A 26986-nucleotide genomic window follows, 5' to 3' on the forward strand; every position below is an offset into this window, starting at 1 on the left:
AACTGGATGTTGAATGTGTCTCTTTAATGCCCAGCAAAGGCAGAGACTTGCTTTCTGGCTGCCTGTTTATAAATGTGTATCCAAGTAGGACAGGTCTGGTGAAGAGGGAGAGTTGCGGTCCAGTTAGTGGAGTCTGTCTCCAGCATCCTCTGGAAGTCTCCTAAATTGGATTGCTGATATCTCTCCATCTCTGTTTCTCTCTCTTGAAAATTGTTTAAGATTTCCAAGAGGAAATTCTGGTGCTGGGGGCACATTTTCTTTTTGTTGGAAGTGCATATTTTTGATTGAGTGAATAAAAGTTTTGCTGCAGAAGAGCATTCCCTCTCTGGGGAATCTGCAGCATCACTAAGCCTGGCCACAGTTGGTTCTGCCCTTGACAATGGACATAAATGGAATTAATTATGTGGGGGACCAGGTTCAGTAACTGCATTTTAAAAGGCTCTCAGTAAGTTATTAAATCAGCAAGAAAGCAGCACTGAGGCCCAGCAGACGCAGAAGCTGTGTTCTGTGGTAAACCTGTGTATATAAAATTTCTCTCTAAAAAGATTTTAGCACTTCACATGACCTCTGCTAATACTACTTATTTTTATGTGACAGTCTGTGTCAGCTGCCTCAGCTCCACACTGCCAGGGGCTGTTCTCTAGTCTGGACTTATCGCATCTCTCTGGAGCTTATCTGGCTCTATCACTTCAGCCTGCTCCAGGAGTGGGTCACACCCCAGGAGCAGGATGACCCGAGGTGTGACTAGAGCACTTGCTCTACGGCTTCTTGGCTGTCAGGCTGTGCTCTGAGGAGACAAGGACAACAGGGAGGTCTTTTGCATGGGATAACAGAGGATTTATTGCTCTGGGGAATCTTGGGGGCAAAAGAGAAAATGTAAGTGTGCAACAGCTGAAATAGGGAGGCGGTTCAAAGGGAGGGTACAAAGCATCAGCTGATCAGAGATATCCTGGGGAGGGTAAAAGACAGGATTCACAAAATCATCATCCAATGAGGGAGGTAGGGGGGGAAAGTTGGGTCACATGGACTAATCAAGCGTCGAAGTTTAGGGGATTTCTGAAGTGGAATTCCGAGCATGCGGTGGGCCTAAGACAGATTGACAGGAGACTCAGGGTAGATTGACAACATGGGGTGGGAGGGTCTCATTTGGACCAAACCATCAACTTAGGTAATAACAGAACATACCATTAACAAGAAACACACTGCAACATGGACTGCTTTCCAATCAGCATGAAGTGGCCTAATATTAACTGTTGACTTATCCTGATAGTTTTTGTTGTCACAAACATAGCCATGACCCAACTGCAATGGCAATTCAGCCATACTTTCCAACAGCCCTTGGGTATCTTTTCCAAGTGCTAAAGCCTGTGACCTGGTAGAATCCAGATGTAAGAGAGTCCTTTCAGGGATACTACACAATAATACCTCTTTTTACTAATCTTTATATATTTACTCCACTAGACAGCAGGATATGAGGGTTTGAAGAGAAGGTGCAGGTGTGATCAGTTGGATGGGATGTTGCCTGTATCACACAGGGGCACAGATGTTCACATCTTAAATGTGTTACATAAAACTTATTTTCTATATATTCTCTCTCTATGTATATACAGATCTGCTGTCTAGTAATATTTTCCTTCCCTCTACTGCAGATATACCTGAAAGTTGCAGAGTTAAGAAAACAATCTACTTTTTCTAGTGTGCTCCTGCTGAAATGACACTCTGTGTCATCATCAAAATGCTTAGTATTGACAGATACTTTTCAACATTATAGCTAGTCCTGTAGTTACACCCGCTCCCACAAGACCTCGGGGTCCTTTTGTTAATGCAATCCTCTATGCTGACTAGCAAACTGAACAGAAAGGCTTTTTGCCTCCCTAAAAATACACCAGACTCATGAAATGAGCAGCAAGGACTTTCAGATCACTGGTCACCCGAGTCATTGGAGGCTGCTCCTCAAGGTGGAGCTGGCAGGTGTTGTCCCCCACAATGCAGTATTTTCAATCCAATAAGGCTTACATTATATTATACTTGCAGAGACTCTCTCTCTGTTGTGGAGCCTAAATGAACAACCTGCAGCATGTACTCTGCAGAGATGGCTAACTGGAGCTTATTAATCACATTCTCTGCCCAGGACCAGACAGTGAAGAAGTGACTGACCTTCCACATAGAACTGGACAACTTTAACATTAAAAGAACAGGAAAGTATATGAAATAAGCACATCAAGCTGGCTGCACCATGGTTCCTTGAAGAACACACAATCATTAGCATGAACAGTGCAGAAATTTTGGTGAACGCATACCTATTTACATGCAAAAGAACAAAAGAAACCTTTCTTGTGCAACTGCTGTCAGTGAAATGAATGAACCACTGAAAACATAACCTGCCTCTCATACTCCTTTGGGTCTTGATGGTCAGAGAGAGTCAGGCTGGCTGATTAACAAGGAGAACAAAATCCTTCTCTCCTACACAACTGAAGGACCACAAGTACCTGACTTAGCTATAGCCAAGTTAAGGGTAACAATTCTAGTGTAGAATGTTCCTAAGAAGGAACATGCAGGTCAATCATGCCTAGTTACCCTCCATTGCTGTCACTAGTAGAGCAAAGTCTTATTTTCTAGGGTTTCAAATTCCAAGTGGAGAGTAGAATGAAGCCCATCAGGAGACTTAGATCTAAAGAGGAGTTTTGAGTTACAAGTTGTCCATCTGGACCTACGCTAACCTCTCATGGTCTCTTCTTTTTTGTAGGCAACATCTTTGTTGTCAGCTTGTCTGTTGCAGACCTTGTGGTTGCAGTTTATCCATACCCTCTGATCTTAAGTGCCATCTTCCACAATGGATGGACCATGGGAAATGTCCACTGCCAGATAAGTGGGTTCCTGATGGGCTTAAGTGTCATTGGGTCCATTTTCAACATCACAGCAATTGCAATCAACCGCTACTGCTACATCTGCCACAGCCTTCGGTACGATAAGCTCTTCAACTTGAAGAACACCTGCTGCTATCTTTGCCTGACCTGGATACTCACAGTGGTAGCGATTGTGCCAAACTTCTTTGTTGGCTCCTTGCAGTATGACCCCCGGATTTACTCCTGCACCTTTGCCCAGACAGTGAGCACATCTTACACCATCACGGTGGTGGTGGTTCACTTCATCGTCCCACTCTCCGTTGTGACATTTTGCTACCTACGGATCTGGATTTTGGTGATTCAAGTCAAACACCGGGTGAGACAAGACTGCAAGCAGAAACTCAAGGCAGCTGACATCCGAAACTTCCTGACGATGTTTGTGGTTTTTGTCCTTTTTGCTGTGTGTTGGGGACCATTAAACTTTATTGGCCTTGCTGTTTCAATTAATCCTTCAAAAGTGCAGCCACACATTCCAGAATGGCTTTTTGTCCTGAGCTATTTTATGGCCTATTTTAACAGCTGCCTCAATGCTGTGATCTATGGGCTTCTTAACCAGAATTTTCGGAAGGAATACAAAAGGATATTGCTGACACTGTGGACTCCCAGGCTGCTGTTCATTGATGTGTCAAAGGGCGGGACAGAAGGCATGAAAAGCAAGCATTCTCCAGCCATAACAACCAACAACAACCACGCTGAAATGCACCTATGATTTAGGACAGTACTATTTATTCTGGATTACAGTTGTATATATAATATATAAGAACTTTCTACCTGCATTGCACATCTGGTGTTACCCTCATGCAAGAAAGGAGTCTGCAACCTTTCATACTTAGCTTATCACTGTGACATCAAGGCTTTGAGTAAGGATTTTCAGAATGGAAATGACTGATTTTATTTTTTATTTTTTTATGTGTCATCTTTCACTGTGTGCCTAGTTAATCAGTTTGGTTGCTTTTACCACAAGCATGCCCATACTTGAAAAGGGAAGTGTTCAGAGTGCATGGAGAAATGCAGTTACGCTTGAAATGCAACCTTCAAGAGACAGCAAAATTGTCATTTATTACACACAAATCTTTCTCTCCTCCCTCTGAATTCTATTTTTCTAGCATTAACTTAACCCAAACTGTATCAAAGTGTAAACTGTATGACTATTTACATTTTAGATAGGTAACCATATTAGCCAGCAGGTGCAGTATGTATGGGCATGGTATGTGTTTTCCTTTTTCTTTCCTATTAAGGTTTAGAAGCTAGCCTGGGCTAGATGTGAGGCAGGCAGAAGCCAGACCAGCGTGTGTCTGATACATTCTTTTTAATTGAGTGACTACAGACATCAAGTACCCTTGCGCTCTCCTTTCCCAGGCCATGAGTAAGTATATGACATATGACATAATCTAATTGCAGTAAGATACTTGGAGCCTGATTCTAATTTAGACAGTATCCTGGTATGGCTAGCAGTCATTCCTAACATCTTTCAGAAGTCACTGCTACATGAACATCACAACAAAAAATACGAACATAGCAGAGTCCCATCTGTGTAACACAGATTGTGACTTTTACTCTAGAATATTAACTTTTCAGTAACATTTACACTTGCAGACAAAAGCAGAAGGGGCAGGCAATGTTTGTTCCAAAAATTTCTCCTTTTGCTCATTAGAGAACATGAATTTGCTGACAGAAGAAAAAGTGGAGATTTTTTCCCCATTTTATTCGCATACAGAGCTGTAATTAACTCATGGAGTGGGGAGACAAAAGCTACTTAACAATAATTATGCATCAGTTCTGTTAAAGCCTGGACTGTGCTGTTATCTTTGGAAACAATGTCATGAAGTTCTGGGAAGGCCAGTATCACATTAGATGTAAGCACATGGGCAAAGATAAGGCTGTTTCTTTAATGGAGTATGAAAGAGGAAGTGTGTGTGATGGCAGTTGTCTGTAGATATAACTTTGTTTCCTTAGCTTCATTGTGAATTCATCTGTTTATGGCTTTAAATATGTGGAACCTACTTTGAAAAAATCCCATAAAATCAACAGGTAAGACTCCCCTGGTACAGCTGTACGTTGAGGTTAACACACCTACCTTGATGCCGGCATGCTGAGTGGCACAGAAGGGAGAGGGGCAGGTCTGAGCCCTGGAGGTCTAACGAGGACAGCAGACAGCCCTGCCCCTGGTCAAAGGCTGTGGTCTTCTTTGGTTCTGGTCAAAGCAGGACTAGTTCCCAGCACTGAGCCCTGAAAGACTTTGTAGGCACCTGGAGATAGAGGTTTGTAGGATTTCCCCAAAGCCTTAGCAGGCTGTATGCCTAGTCCTTAGTGAAGATAGTAAGCCTTTTGTGCATGGCTTTCTGAAACCAACTTGCTGCTTAATGTCCCTTCTGCTGATTTTTTTGGGAAAGAGGAATTGAGAGAAATTAAGTCTCTTTCTGAAGTGGGCCAAGGAACCCTGCATGCTGCATTGCCTCCATGAGGACTGAGTGTCTCTGCTGCTGCTGCTGCTGGTTCTGCCATGTGGTGAAGGTCACTGTGGTAGCAGGGGGGCCCTGCATTTTCAGGGTGCCCTGGCACTTAGGAAGTTTCAAACTTGAACATCTCAGCCACTTCAGATGAATGTTGTTTTAAAATATGCTGCAGCAAGCCTCCCATAATAGGAATACAAACTGAGTTCTGTTTTGGCCTGTTAATCTGCCTCAGCATGGCCAAATAAAGGTATTTTGACCCTCAGAAATAACTGTTGTCTCTTCGCCTTCCAGAAAAAACATCCTGGTTGAATTCACACCATTCCATGCAAGCAAAATCATTTTGAGTTAAATGTGGATAAGAAAAGCACTGTGGGCACATAACAGCAGGGACTGTTTGTCCCATCACACCAGGGAGATGTCCTGTGTTCCATGACTAGTCTTCAGAATAATTTGCAATTAGCCATAACAGTGTTGGTTAGAATCACATTAGCAAATAATTTGAAGCATATAATGCCAAGTGAAATATATTGCTTTAAGACAGTTGTGAATAATCTTGTGCAAGTTTGCCAAATATCAAAAATACCCCAAAACTGGGGTTTCATCTTATGGATTCTTGTCTTTTTAACTGAATGTTCATTAAAGGTAATGGGGTTTTTTTATTATTTTATCCTTTAAGCTTGTATTTGCATTATTTCTTAATCAGGCTCCAAAGTTAACAGCCAGCAAGTATTTAACCAAACTAAGTCCAAAGATCCTGAACAGGTAAGTTGTGGGAGTCCCTTCTACATTCTGTCAGGAATGGGAGCAGCAGGACCATGATAGGGCATCTCCCCAGGACTCACAGAGTCACCACTCAACCAAACTATGCAAAATTATCTGCTCGTCTTCTACCACGGGGTCTGAGCCCAGCTCCTGCCCAGATCTCTGCAGGGGACAAGCAAAGTACCTGCTGTGCTAGAGTGGGTCTGAGCAGCCCCCTGCAGTCCAGATCCCGCAGGCTAGGGATGTCTCTGTGGTGGGCACAGGGTGGCTCTGGCAGCACAGGGAGCACAGCACTGGCACAACCTGTTCAGTAGGGATCTGAATGTCCCAGGGAGGTGTCCAGGGCTGGGCTGATTCAGGCACTGTGGTTGGAGGCTTGAGCTCAGTCCTGCTGGAGCTGAGGTTTGCAATATGAACCATGGAAAGCTGGGAATGTGACCTCAAACAGGAACCTCTGTGCTGTTTGTTAGCACTTTGAATGTGGCAGCACTTAGTACAGGATGGAGTTTAATATGGTCTGATTTTAAAACTACGCAAGCAGCTCCTTATTTTTATGTTAGGAAATGGTTAACAGGGTACAGAGAGTTTATTTTCGTTAGCATTTGTTTACAGAAAAAGGGAAGTGTGTTTTAGCTGAGAATTCTGAGCAGTGTCACAATTTCTCTATGGGAATTTAGCTTTAATCCAAATTTGAGATTTCAGTAAAATCCCACAGTTTAAATCACATTCTGCCAATTCCACCTGTTGCATATTTGGCCTTAAGTCTCATTGAGCTCTCACATAAACTAGTTTCAAATCACTTGCTCTGGGTTTGATATGTTGAGTCAAATACCTATTCTAGTCCCAAGCTCTAAAATTGTTGTCGTGGAAACTTATGGAGAGGCAGTTTTGCTGTGAAGGAAAATTAATCTCTTGCCACAAAGAAGTATTTTTAGATGTTGCTAATGTTTTTCATCAATGTTTTTTCATCAATTTAAGAAGAATGTAACCTATATATATATATATATATATACACACACACATACATGTGTACTGCATATGCCGTTTCCATTTTAATGTTTAATTAACAATCCTTCAGTATACTTTCCTACTGCCATTTTTGTTCATAAAATAGATTAATTCCCTTTACCTCTTAAAAATGTAATAAATCTGTCATAGGGCTACTTACTGATTTTTTTTTTCTCCACTAGCAGTTACTTTTTAATACATATTTGGAACATCAGCTTGAGTTTTGTTGACTCCGAGGAAGCAGATTGAATTGACAAACATACTTGAATTTGTTGCAGTGAGGGTGGCTGTGACAAATGTTTAGGTCCCCTGACTTCAGGGCGGAGGGTGGTGAGAAAATAATTAGGAGTGGGAACAATGGAGTGCCTGAAAAAGAAAATTACTTTAATGAGAAATAAAAATAGGGGCAACGCCCAGAAACTGTGCACAGTATATGGACAAGCTCTAAAGACCAGAAACAAGGGAGAAGTAACAATATATAGTCCTGGGGGTGGAGCATTCTAGAAACAATACCATATATGGAACACAAGTCACAAATAGGGGAGTAGAACTTGGACTAACATAACAGCTCCAAAAGGCTCTTGGGAGGAGATTTCAGCTTGCCCTGACTTAGATGAATGTTTCCCAGGGCTTAAAACTGAGGCTCATCTTTTCAGGGGTGAAATCTGCCTGACCCTGTGTCTTAATCAGGCTGACTCCCATAGAGTTCACACATATCTCAGCAGCCCAGCTTGGACCTGGAGGTGAATGACCCTGGGTATCTGAGACATCTCCTTGGATCCACATGTCTTCTTACACTTGTCTGTGAGTCAGCTGCTTGATGCATTTTGGCTTTTCTCATCAGGGAAAAACTTTCTCCACAGAGCCATTGCTCTTCTCACTGTATGTCCCTTCAAGACTATTAAAAACAAGATTCACTTGATAAACTATAAAAAGTTTAATATAATCAAAAAGACAATTAGGAGACAAAGGAAATAAATCAAAGGGGCGGGTTGCCAGGAACACACCTGGTATCTTGGGAACACTCTTTTTATCCCCTCCTGCTGTGAGGGTTTGATGCATATTCAAACTTTTTCAAGAAGTATTTAGCATGTCCCCACCCTGGTTCCGCCTATTTAGAACATGCTCTGTATGGTTTTTATTTCTGCTGTTCAGCACTATTTTTGCTGGTCATCATTATTCTTGCTGATGTGCATTATTTTGAGTTTGGTTTCCTTTCTTCTGCAAATGGTCAGTGTTGATAACAGTCTGGGCTCCTCACCCTTCCTTTGAGGGCAACTGGGCTTCATATCTTTCCCCCCTGCCAATGTCCTGGTACCGGCTTTTTGGTAACAGTTCACTCTCTATTTCCTGCTGCTGATAATAGCCTGTTTTCCACTGTCGTTCTGTTGGAAACAGCTTGGTCCTCCCATTGTCTTGCCTGTTGGAGTTTCCTTGCTTGTACTTAGGAGATTCCTTTAAGCTTAAAACTTGTTAGCAAGAAAAAAAGTACATACATAGCTAAAAAGTATTTAACATATAATATTCATCTTAATACTTGCTAAAGCCAAAATCACAATATAGATTTATAACAAAGACTCTTTGTCTTTCTTGTCCTTATCTGTGCCTATCCGTATGTCTATCCGTGCGGTGCTGTGGAAGCAGAGTTTTCTTGCTCTTTCCTGGGAAGGACAGCCCAGCTGATCTATGAAGGGGATGGTGTGGGAGCCAGGGTGGTTGCAAAGTCAGGGCACAAGGTGGTGCTGAGTTGTAGGGAAGGGATGGGACAGAGAGGGTCACCTTGGGCTGGGGGCACAGTAAGGGCTGACACACACTCGGTCTCCATCACAGAGCTTTGTGAGGATGCTGTATCCAAGATGTTCTATTTGTGTTATTTTCCCCCTGTCTGTTTTGGGGCAGGTTTTGCTGTACTCATTCAGTTCTTCAGCCAATAGGTTCTGTCCATAGGTTGCACTGACTGTATTCCCATGCTGACTTGACTGGAGCTGTTCTGGGGGAGTCTCTGTGCTGGTTGTAAAGCAGGGAATATGGGAGTATGGAGGCATCCAATTGTAACTGCAACTTGAGTTCCTGTTTCCTAACCAGGTATCATATATAGCCATGGTGTTAAGGTACTAGAGGCTGAGTTTATCCAGTAAAACAAAGGACATACAAACCAAAGAATTGCTGAAAAACCATGAAGCAGAAGTGTTGAATGAACAAAGGCCATTCAAAGATATCCCCAGGCAGTATTGTTACTTTTTTCCCTAATCTTTTCTAACAGGCACTGGACTGTTGCTTCTACAGCCTGCTGCTTCTACAGTGAAGCCTGCAATGCTTGGTGATGTGACACACTGAAAGAAGTGTTTATGACAGTGGCAAATCTCAAAATGTCTCTCTGAGCAGAGCTGACAGAAAACCCTTTCATAGACTTGCACCTGCTGTTTCTTCCATGTGGAACAGAATGAACTGAACTGTCAGAAGTGAGGCAGTGTTATTTATTTACTTACTTGTCACAAAGTATAGAAACTGGTAGATAAGACAGAGATAAAACACAAGAGGTGTGATAATTTGGTACCAGGATAAAATCTCACTCATAGTGGCTACTTAGAAATCAGTATTTTTCCTAATGTATTTACCTCCAAGCTTATAATTTATGATATGAAAACAGTCAGTAAAGAGCTACTGCACATGTATTTAGAATTTTATTGAAAATTATAATTCACTGGATCTAATGCAATATTTCTTACCACAAAAACCCTGAGATAAGAAATGCAGAATAGGTTCTCATCAGAACTCTGTGATGGGATATGCAAATTTTTTTCATTAGTGATAAGAACCATAAAATTCATATCACACATGAACTACACTTGTGAATGGAAGCTCCATAATATTGTTAACTGAATTTTCATTTTCTAGTGCTTGTTTATAGTATTCATTAGTCATGGACTATAAGTACTGTACAGCACAGATAGAATTTACAGTACAGGGTTGGTTTCCAGAGCAAACAAGGTGGGTCTGAACCACTAACTGAAATATGTTTCTATGTTTTCTATGTTTTCAGCATGGTCTCCTGATAAGATTTTTAACTCAAATGATTGCTTCTAAGAGACCAGGGAAACTTTACTGCCTTTAGCTTAGGTGCAATGTCTGTACAGTCATGGCTTGCTTAGATTACCTTTTAAATAGATTTGAGCCATCAAACCACTTTATAAGTCTTTTCAGTTGAAGCAAATAATTTATTTTGTATGTGGACTATTTTATACATAGCACATTTAATAAACTGTTATATCCTTCCTTTATCATTGTGCTTCTTCTGTAAGCAAAATCTCTGAATCTGGAAATAGGATGCAAAATTGTTTTTTCAACTGTAAGCAGGTTGGTTTGCCTCAAGGTAGGTTTCCACTGGTTTTGATAAGTGTGTAGGATAGAGGTTTAATGTGACATCAAAATACAACCATCTTCTGGGTGAAAAGTGACAGCTGTTTTGCAATTAATAAAAACAACTGGGTGGGTGTGGAAAAAGCTCCAGAACAATATGCAGGAAGTAATTGTAATAGACATTTCTGGTTGAAATGAGAGGAGTGTTTGAAGGAATTGTACTTTAATTGGGACCTGGCCAGAACAATGAAGTTAAGAAAACCCTTACTATAAAAAATGACCTAAGGATTTTTATGGCACAGGGACACACAGGTGGCAGGGAATGGATGCCTGGATGCAGAGAAGCAGGCAATACAGTAAGGAAAACTAAAGAAACCTAGAGAAAACCACAGCACACTTCAGAAACTATTAAATGAACACATGTATTGGTGGTTTAGTAAGATTTTGCTTTTTGGTCTTTTTTCTTTCCCTCCCCAGCTGTGATTTAATTGTAAATAAAATTAAGTGGTTAATTTTAAGTGCTCCCAAAGGACAATTTTCTTTTGGTTTCTGTCTGGCTCTAGAGAGCCCCAAGCTGTAGGAATGGCAACCTGGGCATAGCTTGGCCAGGCACAGATAGGATGGGGCTGATGAGCTGCCCCTGAGCAGGGGGGAGCCCCAAGGGCTTAAATCCCCCTGGGGAGAGTCTCTGCTTTCCCAGGCAGTGTATGGCTGGCAGAGGAGGATGCTGTTGTGCTGTGGCTGCTGTGCCAGCCCTGGAGGCACTACAGGGCTCCAGCACCCAGAGGTGGTGCAAAACTGGTACCACATCCAGTTCCAGTGGGGATTGGTGAGACTAAACCAGAAAAAAACACCTCACTGAGGTAGGAGGGAGCAGTTCTGCCCTAGGAGCAGGGGTGTTGAAGGAGGGAGGATTGCCCCCTTGGCACAATGCTCTTTATGGGAAAGTCAAAAGATGTTCCAGAAAGCAAACGTCTTCTGTGGGAAATGGAGCTGCTCTGTCTTGGTAGTCTGTGGCTTTCCCTGCCCTGCTGATGGTGATGGAGGAATTAAAGTGGTGACAAAGAATGTTTTTCACACACAGGACCTGTACTTCCTGCCTTGCATTGGCTGTGCCCCTCCCAGCCCACCTGTCCTCACAGCACAGAGCTGCTGTGCGCCTGACTGAGCTGATGACACCAAGCCCCAGTACACCTAACCCTGACCTGGGTGTGAGGAACTAAGCATTTAGGCAATGACACAGGTTAAACCCTGCCTGGGTTAGTCATAACAAAGCCGTGCATGAAAGTGCTAGCAGGGCCTTTGTCTGCAAACTTTGAGGGCAATTGATTCCACATAAGACTCTCCTGATGTCTCCTACTCCCTCCTTCCCAGGCTCATCCCTTTCCTGCAGGCCACCACTGAAAAAGGAATAGACAGGTGAAGGAAAAAGAGCTGAAATTTGACTTGAAGCTCTTTGGATTCTAGGCTAGATCTTACGTTGCATTCCTCACTGTATAGTATTGTGTATAAGTATGATTATTTATTTATGGACACAGCCTGGGTTTTCCTAGAGAAATCAAGACCAGTCATATATTTCAGATTATTTGCTACAGAAAATTCTGGGTTTCTTCCTCCTGGGTACTTCAGAGCAGATGGAAAATGCAGCAGGTGCTGCACATGTTTTTCTGCCCTTGGGAAAACTTGTCAAAGTTACGTGTTTATCTTTTTTCTTTTTTCCTTTTTATCTTTTTTATTTTGCTGCCTGAAGCTACTCTGTAACATACAAGCACATGCAGGGCAGTTAGAGGTGAAGTCTTACATAGACCTGAACAATTGAAAATCAATAACTTACAAGCAACAATGAAAAATGTGGGGTTTTGTGCATGTGGAAGAAGGCTGGTATTTTTATCTTTACTGAGGCAATGCCATGGAATTATTTGGGTTGGATAGGGACTATAAAGCTCATTTAATCTTAATTCCCCTGCCATGGGCAGGGACACCTTCCACTGTACCAGGTTACTCAAAGCCCCATTCAACCTGTCCTTGAACACTTCCAAGGACAGGGCAACCACAACCTCTCTGGATAACCTGTGCCAGGTCCTCATGACCCTCAAAGGGAAGATTTTCTTCCTTATATCTAATCTAAACCTGTCCTCTATCAGTTTGAAGCCATTATTCCTTGTCCTGTCATTCTGTGTCCTTGTAAAATCCATCTCCAGCTCTCTTCCAGCTCCTTTAGATGCTGGAAAGTTCTATAAGGGGCACTTACAGAGACTCTGAGAGTCTCTCTTACAGGAGACTGTATTCCCATCAAGGAATGCAGGGGTTTGCACTTTGTGTATCAGTGAATGAAAAATGTAGAATGAGCTTTGCTTTAGTTGCCATGCACAAGCTTTTCCTTTTTCAATAGGAAATGGTTTGCTTTTCAAACAGAAAAGCTTTGCTTTTTCAACAGGAAATGGAAGCCTCTGTTTTTGCCATGTTCATAGGACTGCACACAAAAAGAATTAGGAGGTTGGTAATACAGACACTGAAGGGTTTCTCCACTCAGCACATTTAAAAAGTGAAGTTTGTAGATGCAAAGCAAAGCCAGTCCTGCTGGCTGGTCTGAGTCCTTCTCTGCAGTGGGAATCGCCTTTGTAAGAGCTCAGAAGTGGGGATGCTTCTCCCCTCCTGATCCCATCTAAAGGCTGGAGAGATTTGACCAAGTTTCATTTCCAGAAGGAAATAAAGACTTGGTTTTTAACAGTGGGCCCTTGAGCTGACAGAATGTGTCATTTCAGATGCCAGACCTTTCCCTCACTTTGTTTTCTGATGCTGAAATTTTGGAAAACAATGCATAGTCTTTACTGCTCCCACCCCAAGAGGCAGCATCTTGAGGATGCTGGTTGCTTGCCTTAGAGTCTGTTTGTGGGTATTTTTCAAGGAATTGCTCATACATATAAGTGACCCCTTCAAAGGGACACGGAGCTGGGCTGGAACAGCATAGCTGGGATGGCAGTTGCACAATCTCTCCATCTTCATGCTTTGTGGAGTATGGTAATTGGGCTTTTGTGTAAGGAACAAATTGCACCTCTCTAACTTCACTGTCCCCTGGGGCTGCAGCAGAGAGTACTTATTACAGCCTGAGATGGATGTGGGATGGCCACTTTGGAGCAATTTCTGTAGGTCTTCTCAGTTCTGAATGTCAGTCTCTTGATTTCTTCGTAACTCAGACTTTTAGTTGTGCAGTTATATCTGAAATTTACCTTTGAGCCTTTGAAGTAAAATGAATCCTGAACAACTGTAGAATTCAGAGCTTTCAGCTGAGAGTTATGTCTCAGTGTTTAACAAAACCAGTATTAGCTGTTAAACATCTCACCTGCTAATTAAATGGACTATTTCTATGCTATGTGTAAATCCATCCATATCTTCACTTTGCAGCCAAATAGAATTTCATTAGGGCACTTCAGTAAATGTAAAGGGACAGAAACAGCATTTTGGGGTATTTTGGGTTTAGTGAATTATGTCACTCTTGTAGTGATTACTAAATACCTTAATGATACGTATGGTTGAATTTATTCTAGTTTTGGCAGGGCCATTAGGATGATAAAGAGTTTGGCAAGGAAGAGTAAATTACAGCTGAGTTCAGAAGTGGTGCTTGAATCTTTCAAGTCCATAGTTGCTTGCATGGTTTTTGCACTGTTCTTCATCTTATCTAGCTTTTCCCCTTCTTCAATGTGGTTGTCTTGCTGCTGAATTTCAATAAAGTTACTATGTCTATCCTTACTCCTGCCTTGGTTAATGCTGACAGGTTCTGTTTCCAGGTCAGATAATGCCAGAATTATAAAACAGGAGTATTGAGAGACTGCCAGGTATTCACGAGTCTTCACAGAAGTAAAAGTGAAAGCTGTTTATTTCTATCTTTAGCGCACCTTTTATAGGGCTTTACGGGGTCTGCAGACTAAGCAAGTTACTACTGGCTAACACACACAGGTTTACATTTTTTCTCCTGTACACAAGGATATTGTTTTGCCTTATTCTCTCTCCTGCAGGAAAGTTAAAAGGACTTTAGTCTTTAATATCACGACTTATTCCAGAGGCTGGTTTGTGCAGACAGGCCCTTACTAATATATCATGTCCACCTTCTGTTATTTTCTACACAGGAGAAATGAAGCTCTTGTGCTCTGCCTCCATGTGCTGTGGGAAGACTTGCTTGGAGCAGTATCTTTTCCTGCCTTTGGGAATAGGTGAGGGAACAAAGGGGAATACACACAACTGGAAATGTTTCTGCTGTTTCTGTTGTGTAGAGCTGTCCTGTGCACATTTCACTTGGTTTTAAAAGCACCAGTGACATCTAAACAATTTATGGCAAGTGGAAAAACAATTCAAACTTGAATTGCTCTAGTGCTGATAATGGCTCCTATCTTTTTGGGCCTCTTACTGCTGTAAGAGCTGAAGGCTCCTCAAAGGGCTGGAGAAGAACCTCCCAGTGTGCTTTGACTGACTTTTCAGTGATGCTCCTCAATGCTCTACATCATTAATGCTTCTAACACTCTGCAGTGTCAGAAATGGCAATAAACATTAAACACAATCATTGGAAAGTGCATATGAGCCTGTGCAGCCTGTGCCCTGGCTGCACACTTCACCCGTAAGTTTGGTTAGGTTAGGTGCTTCAAAAAAAAGAAAATATTTGTTCCGTCAGTCTGCTTCTGAGTCAATTGAAATGTCTAATAAGTCAAATATTTTTTTAAAAATTATGCTGCTGTCCCTGAGGTTATATTTTTATGCAATACTGACTGACTACAACAGTGCACTCTGGAGAACCTGCACTTTTTTGTCAATTTTCTATTCATTAGCTGCTACTGCTAACAATACTTTCTTCACATCTTTTTCTTGAGTCACTGCACTCTATTATTTGAAATAGGGATTGATTCTTGATGTGTTCTTGCATCAATATCCAGTATCATTAGGCTTGAACTTAGCTGCAAGTCTTGGTCTGTGTTCCATTGATAGCACTAATTGATGTCAGTTTTAATTTTGTGAATCCCCGACTATTTGGATGTATTTATATATACAAATATAAAGAATGCCTGTCTAAAACATCATGTTACTGGTATTTGTAGGAAGCACTGGGATCTCCTGTGAAGCATCTTAATTAGTTTTGCCTTTCATGTTGACATCCTAAATTCTAGGTTTGAGTTATGTACCAGATTTTTTCTCCCTTGTTTGTCAAAACAGAACAATTTCTTTGGAGCAGAACATAAAGCAAATACTAATTAAAACTGACAAGTCAAATTGATGTCACCTATTTTTAAGAGGAGGAAAAAACTGACTAAGAAAAATCTATTCTGCCCTTGTTGAAGCTGACTGAAACATGATTATTGAAATCTATGGGCAGAGAATGAAGCTCCATGTTCTGCTTTTGCTGTTTCTTGAGACAGGATCAGCCATCCATGAGTCATGGGGCAGGACAGCAATCCCAACTCCCAGCTTGCTCTCAAAGCTGCTGTGCTGCACTTGCCGACATCTAGCTTGGTGCTCTCTGCTGGCAGATGGGCTTTGGCCAGATGTGATTCCAGAAGCTGATCTCTACAGATTGCAGATGTGAGTGTTGGCACTGATAGTCAGTCATCAGCCCTTTCTCTCCAAAGTGCTCAAGAGATTGTTGAGAATGAGCTCCTTGGTTTGAGCCTGGTAGTTTGTGTTGTGCAGGAGTGTGGCCCATGCCAGCATAAGGAAGAGCGGTGAAAGCAGCCTTATTCAGCTGCTGTTTGGCAGGGGGATAGGACAGGTGCTGCCTACAGAGAACTGGCTGTTGTCACAGATGACAGGAGCGTGGGAGCCCTCTTTGTGTAGCAGGGAATTTGGATGGCTGATAATTACTTCTTTCCCTCCCTCCCTGGGAGACAGAAGATTTTACAGGCACCTAATTACCATCAAAACTTATGGAGTCTTTTGGTTTAGATCTGGTTTTCTTCCAACACAGAGCACTGCATCATTTCCAGTGCATCCTGGTGGTGTGCTGATAGTGTTCTGCTGCTGAATAGCCCAATAAGAAGTAAGTACCCACATTTATTTGGTGACGTGCATCTTCTTGATGGTGAGATACATAGATGCTAACAACAAAAGTATTTCCTGTGTGGATAGACATCCATTAGGGTTCAATACAACCATAGTATGTATAAAACTTTATAAAAATGGATATATATTAGATATATTCTCATCATATCTTAAAACTGTCTAAAATAACATTCATTGTATGATGATCAGTGCCTTGCATTCCCTTTCAGTCTGTATGCATCTGCTAATAATAGCTACTACTTATATATATATATTTTCCCCCCACGTTTTGTGAAGATTCTTCTACTACTCTCCAAAAGCCTGTGTTCTTTCTGATGGCTTTACTCTCTTAACCACCCCTGGGACCCATCAGTCAGTCAGTGCAGTTTCAGTGCTCAGCAAGTTGCTGAGTGCTGGAACTGTCGTTAGGTCAGTGGGTTTTTTTCACGTTCTATTCTCATCCCTGTTTGCTTGGGGTAGTAAAGGCTATTATGAAAGAAAGCCATTGCCTTTTACTTCCTCCAAATCAAATCCTGTTTTTTTCATTGGAATGGTGGAGTATTATCTAAGAAATACACATTTTTCATGTTTGGCTTTTTATGGTTTAAAAAAACCCACCACCTCTTCTTTCCTCCTGAATCCTTGTAGCTTACTGTGTTGGTTGAAATGGGTTGGCTGGCTGTAGCTTGAGAACAAATTTCAGACAAATATCTGAATATTTTTTAACTAAAATTTGTACTTCTTGTCAAACTTTTAGACTAGAACTCTTGTAAACAAGCTTTACAGAGCTGTTCTTGCTGAGAGCTGGCTTGGTACTATCTGCTGGCAGATGGGCTTTGGCCAACAAAACACGTGAGAGAGGCTCCATGACTCTCCAGGGAAGCAGACTGATGTAATCCATTTCCATCCATGATAATCCAAGGGCAATAAGGAGGCAATCTGCTGAAGGCAAATAATGTTTCCCATTTTTTTGATGTCTGGGCTTCTGTGGGATGAATGGAGTATCTGTATTTTTCAGATGAGAAATGAAGGCCAGATGCAGGGCTGGGCTGGTGCCAGTTGCAGTTTCTAGAGTTTAGGTCTGGAACATGAAATGAGCTGCAGTGAGGCATGTGGAAAATCAAATATCTCAAGTGACAAAGTGGTGATCAGTAACCTGAGTAGAGTGAGACCATGGGAAATACTGGGGACACTGTGATCTGAAATCCTCTCTTTGTGGAAAGCAACCATCCATTCCGGAGCTGCAGGGAATGTCTCTGCCTGGGACATGAGGCCTGTCTGGCTGTGCAGCAGGCACCACAGCTGTCATCCAGCCCAGATCTAGCAGTCACTACTCTTCCTACCACCTTAGCTACCTGAGTGAGACACTGTCAGGGCTGTGGAAAAGCAGATGTGAATTACCTGATATCAGCCAGCATGAATCCACAACTTGCCTCTTGAGATGCAGCAGTGAAATTCAGGAAGAGGTAGGTAGGTGTTTAACACCTCCTCCTTTAGAGGATGACAATGATGCTGCAACTGAGCTTCATGGGGTAAGATATGGTGGTAAGAGGCACTGGGGAGCAAAAGGAAGAGCAAATGGCTCTGAGATCTATATATAGATATCCATGAGCAGATTGATGGGTCTGTAAGGACCTTCCCAATGGTTTGTGTTCATAACAGACAAACTGCCCCAGCAGCACCAGGAGAATGGAATACTGAACACAAAGCTAAGGAGAAAAAAAAAATCTAGTGCAAATGTAGTCTTTGTGACCTTTAGGGAGCTGATTTGCTCCTAAGTGAAGCCCTATGTGACTTGCACCCATGTCCAGGGAATCACTGTAGTACAAGTGTACCAGACTTGATACCACTGATCACCAAAGGATTGGTGATATCAGCTGTAATAGCTGGTAAAGACCTGATCTTTATTTACTGAAATAAGGCAACACTGCAGCCATGCTTTTGTTTTTGAAATAGGTGAGCACAGAGATGTGGGAGTTGTCTGGGTATTTCCAACTTCCCATCCATATTTTCCCAGTTTCAACTATGAGAAGTAAAAGCTTTTCATTGTTTGGTAGCAGCTAGCAGTGTGATGTGAGCCAGTATTACTCTAACCATTAATATCACATTAAAACAGGCAGTTGTAAGTAAGAGTGAAATCTCAGGTGAAAGTTATTGTGACAAAAACTTCATCCTTTCAGCACCATCTGGGTGGGGGCTGGGTAGAGACTGGATGCCCACACATGACACAGGGCTGCACTCTGGCCTGACCAAGCAAGTGATGAGTGGAGCTGTTGGCAAGGAGAATCATAGGATTGATGGAGGAAAATGCTGCTGTGTCAGAGGCAGGGCAGGCTGGGCTCTGGCTGCTTTCCCCACAAGTCCCTTCTCACTGTCTCCAGCCCAACCATGGCCTATGGGAGCTGAATACTTCTGCACCACAAACATGTAATGGGAAGCCTGGATGTTATCACAGCAACAGCTTGGCCACTGCAGATTGCTGTGAGCCCACAGCTCTCCCCAGGGCTGTGGCATTTTCTGGAGAATAACTGGGTTAATCACATGGCAGGGAGAGGGGAGGTCTAGTGCAAAGAGGGCTTCATGACAGAGCATAGCCTGCCATGGTCCAGATGTCTTTAACTCCCCAAGTGCTAGATCTAGTACTTGTTTTATCCCAAGACTTCTTTTTTCCAGTCTCTTAGCCAATTGTAGTGCAATCCTGTTGATAAGTCACACTGGGATTCAGATAGATATGTCTGAAGCAGCACTTACTGAGTGCTTTATTCTGAATGAGTCCTGGCAAGCAGCCCATGTGCTGTAACTTGGCCAGCTAGCAGCATGCTCAGTGTGTGTAAGCTGGCTAGTTTAAGCCTCAACAAAAGCAACTGGAAGATGTTCCTAAGACATATATAGCAGAAACTGTCCTTTTCCCATGAAATTGCAGATAAGAACATTATACTTTGGCTCAGTTTCCTAAAATACAAAATCACGAAATGTTTTCATTGCTGATCTCAAGATCAATTTTGAGTAGCTCAGCCCACCTATTGTCAGCCCTCCATTTATGCCAAAGTAGTACCAGCATCTTGGTAAAAATCTCGGTTTGTGACTGCGTGAACCAGAGAATCCATTTACCAGATGCAGAAAAGATCTGTTCCAACATCTGTGCAGCATGCTACTCACACAAAGCAGATAGAAAGCACATAGCTTATATAACTGCACTGGGTAAAGTACAGTTAAATTGCCAAAATATACGTCCAGCCTTGCACTTCTTTTCAAGGTTCTTCTTCTCTTGCAATTTTTCAAGGTTAATATTTCTGCTGTTTTTGTATTTGATTACTAGAGGTAGTGAAGCAAAGATTGATAAGGATTATTAAAACATAAAATATTGCAGATTTATATAATTTGCAAGTAACACTGGAGATATGAGACTATTGAAATGTTGTTTTTTAAAATCATTTCATAACCAGCTTTGCACATGTAGCCCTGCTAATAGACAAGATACTAAAAATTTTGTACAGTATCTCATCTTCGTAGAGGTGGGGGGAGGTGTAGTTACACTGTGGATTGGATGCTGTTATTTTCTAACTGTTCAATTACGAATTTTCTGATTCTCTCTTAAAACTGACTTCTGCTTTTCTTCCTCTCTGGTGTTTTACCTGGCAGAAACCTCCGGCTTTCTCTCCTTAACAGTTCAGAGTAGAATACTGTTAATAATGACACCAGGGATATATCTTGCTGAAGACAGATACTGAAAATTCAAAACTAGAAGACACAAGTAGAAACCAGCAATATTTGAATCTAAACTCTGGAATTAGTTTAGATTATGGCTTTATTGCTGATAATCTCTCAGCATTTTCAAATGGGGAGTCCCTGAGGGTAGTTTTACTTTTGCTCAAGATGAAGTAAGGGACCGATTTGTCTGGAAATGGACAGCTTAAACATTAATACTGATTCCTACTGTGTTTTTTCAAGTGAGAGGCATTTAATATCTTATTTTTGCTCATGTGTACAAGTGCTACACAGGTGAAATCCAACTTTCATCTGCTAAACTGAAAAAGCTTCTTTAGCAATCAGTGTTGGCAGTTGCTGAGGTCCTCAGTGAGCTACAGCAGAGGTTGTTATTGTCTAAGGAACAGTACCTTGGAGCTGTTCAGAACTTGGGAGCTCCTTCTATGAGGTTCTCTAGTCAGCTGAGAAATCCTAATGACTTGACCTCAGTATAGTTTTTGAAGACTTCTGGACCAGGATCAAGGATGGGTGTTGTTTTGCCCTCAAAATGCCTGAATTATGTCAATGACTTGGATTTAGTTGAAAACTTAAAGGAGGAAATAGAGCAAAGGGTAAAGCAGATGAAAAATAAAGATATGGCTCAGGGTCAGTGAGATGTAGAAATAATCAACATAATGTTTTTGAGATTACTATTAATGCTAGAAAATTGTGTCTAAATGAAGCCTATATTGACCCATGATACTTAACCCCTGAATCACTCAGTAAATCAGGACACTGTTAGCTGATGTGCTGCACAGTGAGATCAGGGATACATGACTTAGAAGGGAAGACTTAAAGACTGCCTCATGCCCAAGTTGGGCTCAGCAGAGAAGGATCATGCCCTAGTGATTTGAAAATGAGGTTAATGTAAATCTACAGTCTCATATTTTGTTGTTCTGTTTTATTTTTTTCCTTTGGCTGTTCTATGAGGAATTTAAACATCAGCAAGTGGCTTGGTTTATATTATGGAAATTCACAGCACAGACAGACATTTCTTTTGTAGGGGTCATAATTGTCATTTCAGCCAGCTCTGCATTTGAATGTCACAAACATCTAGAACCTTTCTTCACTACCTGGAATTTGCAGCATCTCTCTCTGCAGAGTACACATGACCTGCGCCTCAGAGAGAGTTTGTTTAGACTTAACTCTTCTAAAACAATAAAAAGAGTAGAACTTACGATATGAATGCATTGTTTACATCCACTGCATGTTTGCAGTTAAGGGTCAGCCTTGGAAGGAATTGCTTGACTGGATTAATCATCTTTTAGTCACAGTTCAAAATTCTGGACAAACTTTCTGCAAATTAATTCCCTGTAGTTTCTCCACCACAAGGGGCTGGAAGCTTAGAGTGGCCTGGTCTGCCAGTCTGTTCCTTAAAAATTATCAAAGACATACAATCAAACCCTTGATTCAATTTCCTCCCATTTGGCTCTACTGGTTCTATCCCTGGGCTCAACCAGGGACCAGCAGTGATGGATATGGAGATTAGTGGTGATCAATCTAATTTACTGGTTGGCACATTTCCAGTGAACTCAAATGGACTGTAGTTAATCTAGTTTTCAACTATAATTGTCTTGTGAGTGCAAGTTAAAATTTGCTTTATATCCCTCTTACCAGATGGCCTTACAGCTAAGAGTATCAGAGTAGGAGGAAGGAGATCTGGCTTTAGTTTGTGGCTTTTCTACAGCTTTTCGATGGCATGACTCTGTGAGAAATTCTCACTAACACAGTGACTGAAGACCATTTCTTTATTATTATCTTTTTTTTTTTTTTTTTTTTTTTTTAATAAGAAGAGCACACACAGTTACAGCAGCTCAACTTGCATGAAGTCATATTCACAGAAGGGCTTGGACTGGATTGTCACTGCCATGGGCAGGGACACCTTTGCCCTAGACCACATTGATCAAAGCCTCCTTCAATTTGACATGGAACACTTTTAGGAATGGGGCATCCAGAGCTTCTCTGGACAACTTGTGCCAGTGCCTCAACACCCTTATAGGGAAGACTTTCTTCCCAATATCTAATCTGAGTCTTCCCTCTGTCAATTTGAAGTAATTTCCTCCTGTACTGTCACTCCTTGCTCTTGTCCAAAGTCCTTCTCCAGCTCTTTTGTAGCCCCTTTTGGTACTGGAAGTTGCTCAAAGGTGTCCCTGGAGCCTTTTATTCTAAGATGTGTGGCACCACTGCACATGTGCAGCACAGGGTGTCCCTCTAGATGTAAGGGAGTTCACACTTTCTTTTGCACTTGATTTTGCATCAGATAAGTTTTCTTGTAGTGCTAGTAGGTGATATTTTTTACTATTTTATTATTATTCCTATATTATTTTCTTATTACAAATATTCTCAGATAAACCTAAAATTAACCTAGATCATCTCTAATGATCAGGATGCTACCAAGTTCTGTACCTCACTGACTGTGTAATAGACCATATAAAAGTAATTAAATGAAAATAGCAGTGAAAGCTTGTACAGGTGAGGAAATGCTGATGTGTGTCAATAGTAGAGGTGAACAGATGCAGATTTTCTTGCCCTTCTTTTTTCACTGCTGCTGTTTCTGTATTTCCAAAGGCAAACCACCAGAAATGAGGTACGAAAGAATGTTTCACTTAAATTTTTATCTTTTTCCCCCAAGCTTTCATGTGGATCTCCAAATTAAGTCTCTAGAATGTATAAATTAAATTTATAAAAAAAAATTCCCTGTCAAAATTATGCTAATTTAGATTCTTTGAGTTTTAGGACTCACTTGAATGCGGAATCCTGGGTGTGTTCATTACTTTTTTGAAAACCCCTTTTACTCTTCAGAAGGAAGTATGTTCAGTAATTGTTTGATGCAAAAATATTCCTACTTTTCCCTTATTTGAGTTTATCTTTCCCATTTGCAAAATTCCAGAGCTGTAAACTCCTCTCTCACTTGAACGCATAATTTGTGGAATATGTGGAAGGGCAGAGAGGGGAGAGGAGCATTCCAAGGTCGGTGGGGACACACAGGCTTGAGGTGGAGTGTGGTACAATACCCTCAGGGTGCAGGTGAGCCCAGGGAATGGCAGAAGCTAGGAAAAGCAGCAAAATTGAAAATAGTCAAGATATCAGGAGACTTCCCAGACATGGAAAGGTTGGCTGCATGTTTGGTGGCTTGGGCTGCAAGTCCCTTCCCCTAGTAGGTGTTGGGATGTTCAGGTTGCCCAGAGAGGTGGTAGAGGCCCCATCCCTATAAACATTCAAGGCTGGGTTGGACAAGGCTCTGAACAACCTGATCTAGTTGAAGATGTCCTGCTTATGGCAGTGAGATTGAACCAGATGACCTTTAAAGATCCCTTTCAATACAAATAATTCTGTGATTCTGTGGTGCTATGAGTTAGCTCAGCGGAGGGAGGACTAAATCCTGGAGATGCCAGTAAGGTCACCTCTGAAGCCAGTTTTTCCTGAGGCCTTGTGAAATTTTGTGTCTGGCTTTCCAAAACTGCCAGATGGGAATGAGAACCATGAAAGGCTCTTCAATTCCTTGGTTTAGCAAGCCCCTGTCAAGGATGAGTATACCACTCCCATGCATCTATAAAGGTGTTAATGTGGGGCTTGGCTCCATCTGTTAGCAGATGCCTGCATGTGTGTAAGTACTTGGAAGGAATAATCTCCTTTTAATGCTGAAAATGGAATTCTATTGGAAACAAAAGTTGTTATGGAAGTTACTCTTCCTCAGTGCAGTTTCACTCATTCCTCTGCTCTGTGACTGAAGCAGTGAGTCACACAGCTCCCATGTAGTTCAAGCAGGAGAGCCTACGTGATGACATCTGATTATTTTGTTGATTGTTTTGTTGAAACTTTTTTCTCCTTCTGTTTTTCAGCAAGCAAAACGAAGGGTTTGTTTTGGTGCAGGGAAGATGTGTCAAGCATGAGGGTGGGGGGAGCGGGCTTGTTTGCCCTCTAAAATTTTTCACTGTACAGAAAATACTGTCTTTTCCTGGCAGATGCTTCATATCATCCTGGGTTTTTTTCTAAAAATCACTCATGATCAACAAAACATTGGGCTTCAGCAGTTTCTTTTTGGAAGGAAGTTCTATCAGACAGGAGAAATACAGATTCATTAACTTCTTTGGAGACTGATGTGCTGGTCTTGCATTCATTGATTTGTGGTGAGAAGGGAAAAAGTCAGCCACAGAAGTGATTCTCTGTGAAGAGCTGCTACAGACTTCCTCTGTGCCTGGCAAAATCAGTCTCTGGGTATCTCTGAAGACAGGCATACTGCTAAGCCAATTAGAAAAGCTGGAAATGCCTCTATGATAACATCTTAAAGAACAAAAAAACCCATGGGAAGCTCTTTTGCTCCCTGCTCTCTAAAGAGGTGTTGGGAAGGCTGGTGGGGCTCCCTTCCCAGAGGTGGCCACTGGACCTTGTTCTGGTGCAGCCGCTGGGCCATACTGCTGGGGACCATCCTAGCACTGCAAGCAGCCATGCAGCTGGGATGGTGCCACAAGGCCGCAGCTCCCTGCATGGCTCACAATGGACTTTATTTACTCAGCTGCTTTTAGCCAGCCATGCTGCAGACAGAAAGGCAAAAGATGCAGCAGCAACTTTTCTTTTTGCCAGCATCCCACATGAAGAAAAGGCCCAGGAGGGAGCAGGCAGCCAGCAGAGCTTGCACAGTGCTGGCAGAGACCACGTGTCCAACAGAGAGAGAAGCATGGCAAGCGATTCCCTGATGGCGGAGCATGGACAACATCAACCTTTCAGTGCTGCAGAACTCTATAGAAACTGCTTCAATTGATAGACTTTGAGAAAAAATGAACCTACGAACACTGATTCTCTTCTGAGTCACAGGAAAGGAAAAGATGAAGACACATGAGAACAATATTGCGGCACTCAGGTCAGCGCAAAAGAAGGAGTGGGAGGAGGAGGAGGTGCTCTGGGCCTCAAAGGTGAAATTCTCCTGCAAGCCGTGGTGAGGACAATAATACAGCAAACTGTTTCCCTGTAATTCATGAAGTGCATGGAGAGGATGCAGCATTCTCCACAGCCCATGAGAAAAGGGCACTCGTGCTGGAGCATGTGGATGCTGAAAAGCTGTGATCTGATGCGGGGCTTTGACAGAGAAAGAGAAAACTCTTGCTTTCAAAGACAGAGGAAGAAGATCCTTGCTTTTATACTAGAACAGCTCATCCTTAAAACCTGCACCCCATAAATTAAATGGTCCACTGTCGTGGTTTTAAAGCATTGCCTAAAAAATCACTAGAAAACTTACTCATTTTTTTGCTGTGAGATATGGATTAGAAGAAGGGCAAAACAGGCTTAAAACTTAAAAGGAATAAAGAAAGTTTGTTAACAAAACTACAAGAATAAGAAACCAGAATAAAACCTCCAGAAACCCTTTTTTCCCCACCACCCAACCACTCCCTTGTTTACATGACAACACAGAGACAAAAAAACCTGGTGGTTAACATAGTCCCAATTTTTCTATAGTCTTTTCATCAGTCTTTGTAGAGAAAAAGAAGTTCTCTTTTGTCAATCTATGGCGTTTTTCACAAGAAAACTGCTATTATTATCTTATTCCCCACCTCACTGCTACCACTGTCCACCCCGCAGCGGCCAGGGAGGCTGGGGAGGTAGTTTTAACTTGCCAGAGGAGGCCCTAAAAACGAGGCTCTTTCCCTTTGCTGAGATGGCATTTGCAGCTTTATTTCTTGGGATCACTCTTGGGAGTGAAGTTGCAGGGGGGAAAGAGGAAGAGGTATCGATAGGCACCCCTTTTTCAAAAGGAAAGGGGTGTGGGGGAATTTACACAACCAATAAGGGTAACTGGGAGAACAAGATAAGGGAAAGAACTTACAAGTCTACATTTTCGGGGGTACATTCTTTGGGTCATACCATTTTTCCTAACATCATTACAGCAGAAAACCATTTTCTCATGGCTTTCTATTTTTCTGATGCCAGCCACCCGGAAAATTCTGCCATCAGTCCTTTCCTCCCATTTCACACCACTCTGAGGTGTGCTCTTGGGTCGTGAGTCAAGAGTTATTCAAAGGCAAAAATTATCTTCATCTGTCTCTGTGATCATCTCTGGAAACAGAATTTTTCTCTGTCTCTTAAGGGCCACAAATCTTCAACAACTCTCACTTCTTTTTCCTTTTCCAGCATCTCATAAGATCACAACTACTTCACCATTTGTTTAGATTCACACTTCGAAATACTCCATTCCCCCCAAAATACTCTGGCATGAATTAAAGGGTTTTTTTTCAGAATACTATTGTCCATCTCCATAGTTTTGGCAAAATAATATTTCAGCTTATTAAAGCATCTCCTTATTTCTCTCCCCCATCTGAAGCTTAATTCCTTTCTTTACTGTCTTTGATAGTTTATGTTGTCTCTTTACATGTTGATCACTCTCTCTCTTCCCCTCTCTCTGGAAAAAAGGATTCATCTGCAAGTCTCATCTGAGTAGAAAAGGGTTAAAATCTTACCCAGGCTATGTGGATGGTCCTGTGATCTCTGTCGGAGCAGTGGCTGGGGTTGTCTGCAATGGAAGATTTTTTTCCATGGCTGCTCTGGGGGAGTGTGGCCACGATCTCAGCACGCTGCAGGCCAATAGCTTTCCCTCCCCTTACTCAGCAGTCTCTGGTGAAACTCAGCAGCGTCAGAGACTGCAGCCAAGCCAAGGACCAGCCTGGCCCAGCAGGCCCGCTGTACAAGGCTCAGCAAGTCCTCCAAGAAGGGGCTCCTGTGACTTCACAG

The 26986-nt window shown here is 42.0% G+C and overlaps 1 protein-coding gene and 1 long non-coding RNA gene across 5 annotated transcripts in view; one reads left to right on the forward strand and one right to left on the reverse strand.

Moving 5' to 3' along the window:
• Positions 1 to 6037, forward strand: part of GPR50 (G protein-coupled receptor 50) — a 45219-nt gene extending 39182 nt beyond the window's left edge. For all 4 annotated transcript variants that reach the window (XM_023926899.2, XM_086850585.1, XM_086850586.1 and 1 more), the window contains one exon: positions 2747 to 6037. In XM_023926899.2, coding sequence (XP_023782667.1) covers positions 2747 to 3615 — 869 coding nt within the window. In that variant the 3' untranslated portion in view covers positions 3616 to 6037. The remainder of the gene's footprint in view (positions 1 to 2746) is intronic.
• An 8314-nt stretch (positions 6038 to 14351) lies between these two features.
• Positions 14352 to 26943, reverse strand: LOC111929340 (uncharacterized). The gene is made up of 2 exons (XR_002864654.2): positions 26716 to 26943; positions 14352 to 17597 (listed from the first exon to the last, which is right to left on the reverse strand). It is a non-coding gene; the product is annotated as an uncharacterized LOC111929340 (long non-coding RNA).
• Positions 26944 to 26986: the final 43 nt, after the last annotated feature.

Source organism: Cyanistes caeruleus, chromosome 14, assembly GCF_971803275.1.
Source record: "Cyanistes caeruleus chromosome 14, bCyaCae1.hap1.1, whole genome shotgun sequence".
Lineage (NCBI taxonomy): Eukaryota > Metazoa > Chordata > Aves > Passeriformes > Paridae > Cyanistes > Cyanistes caeruleus.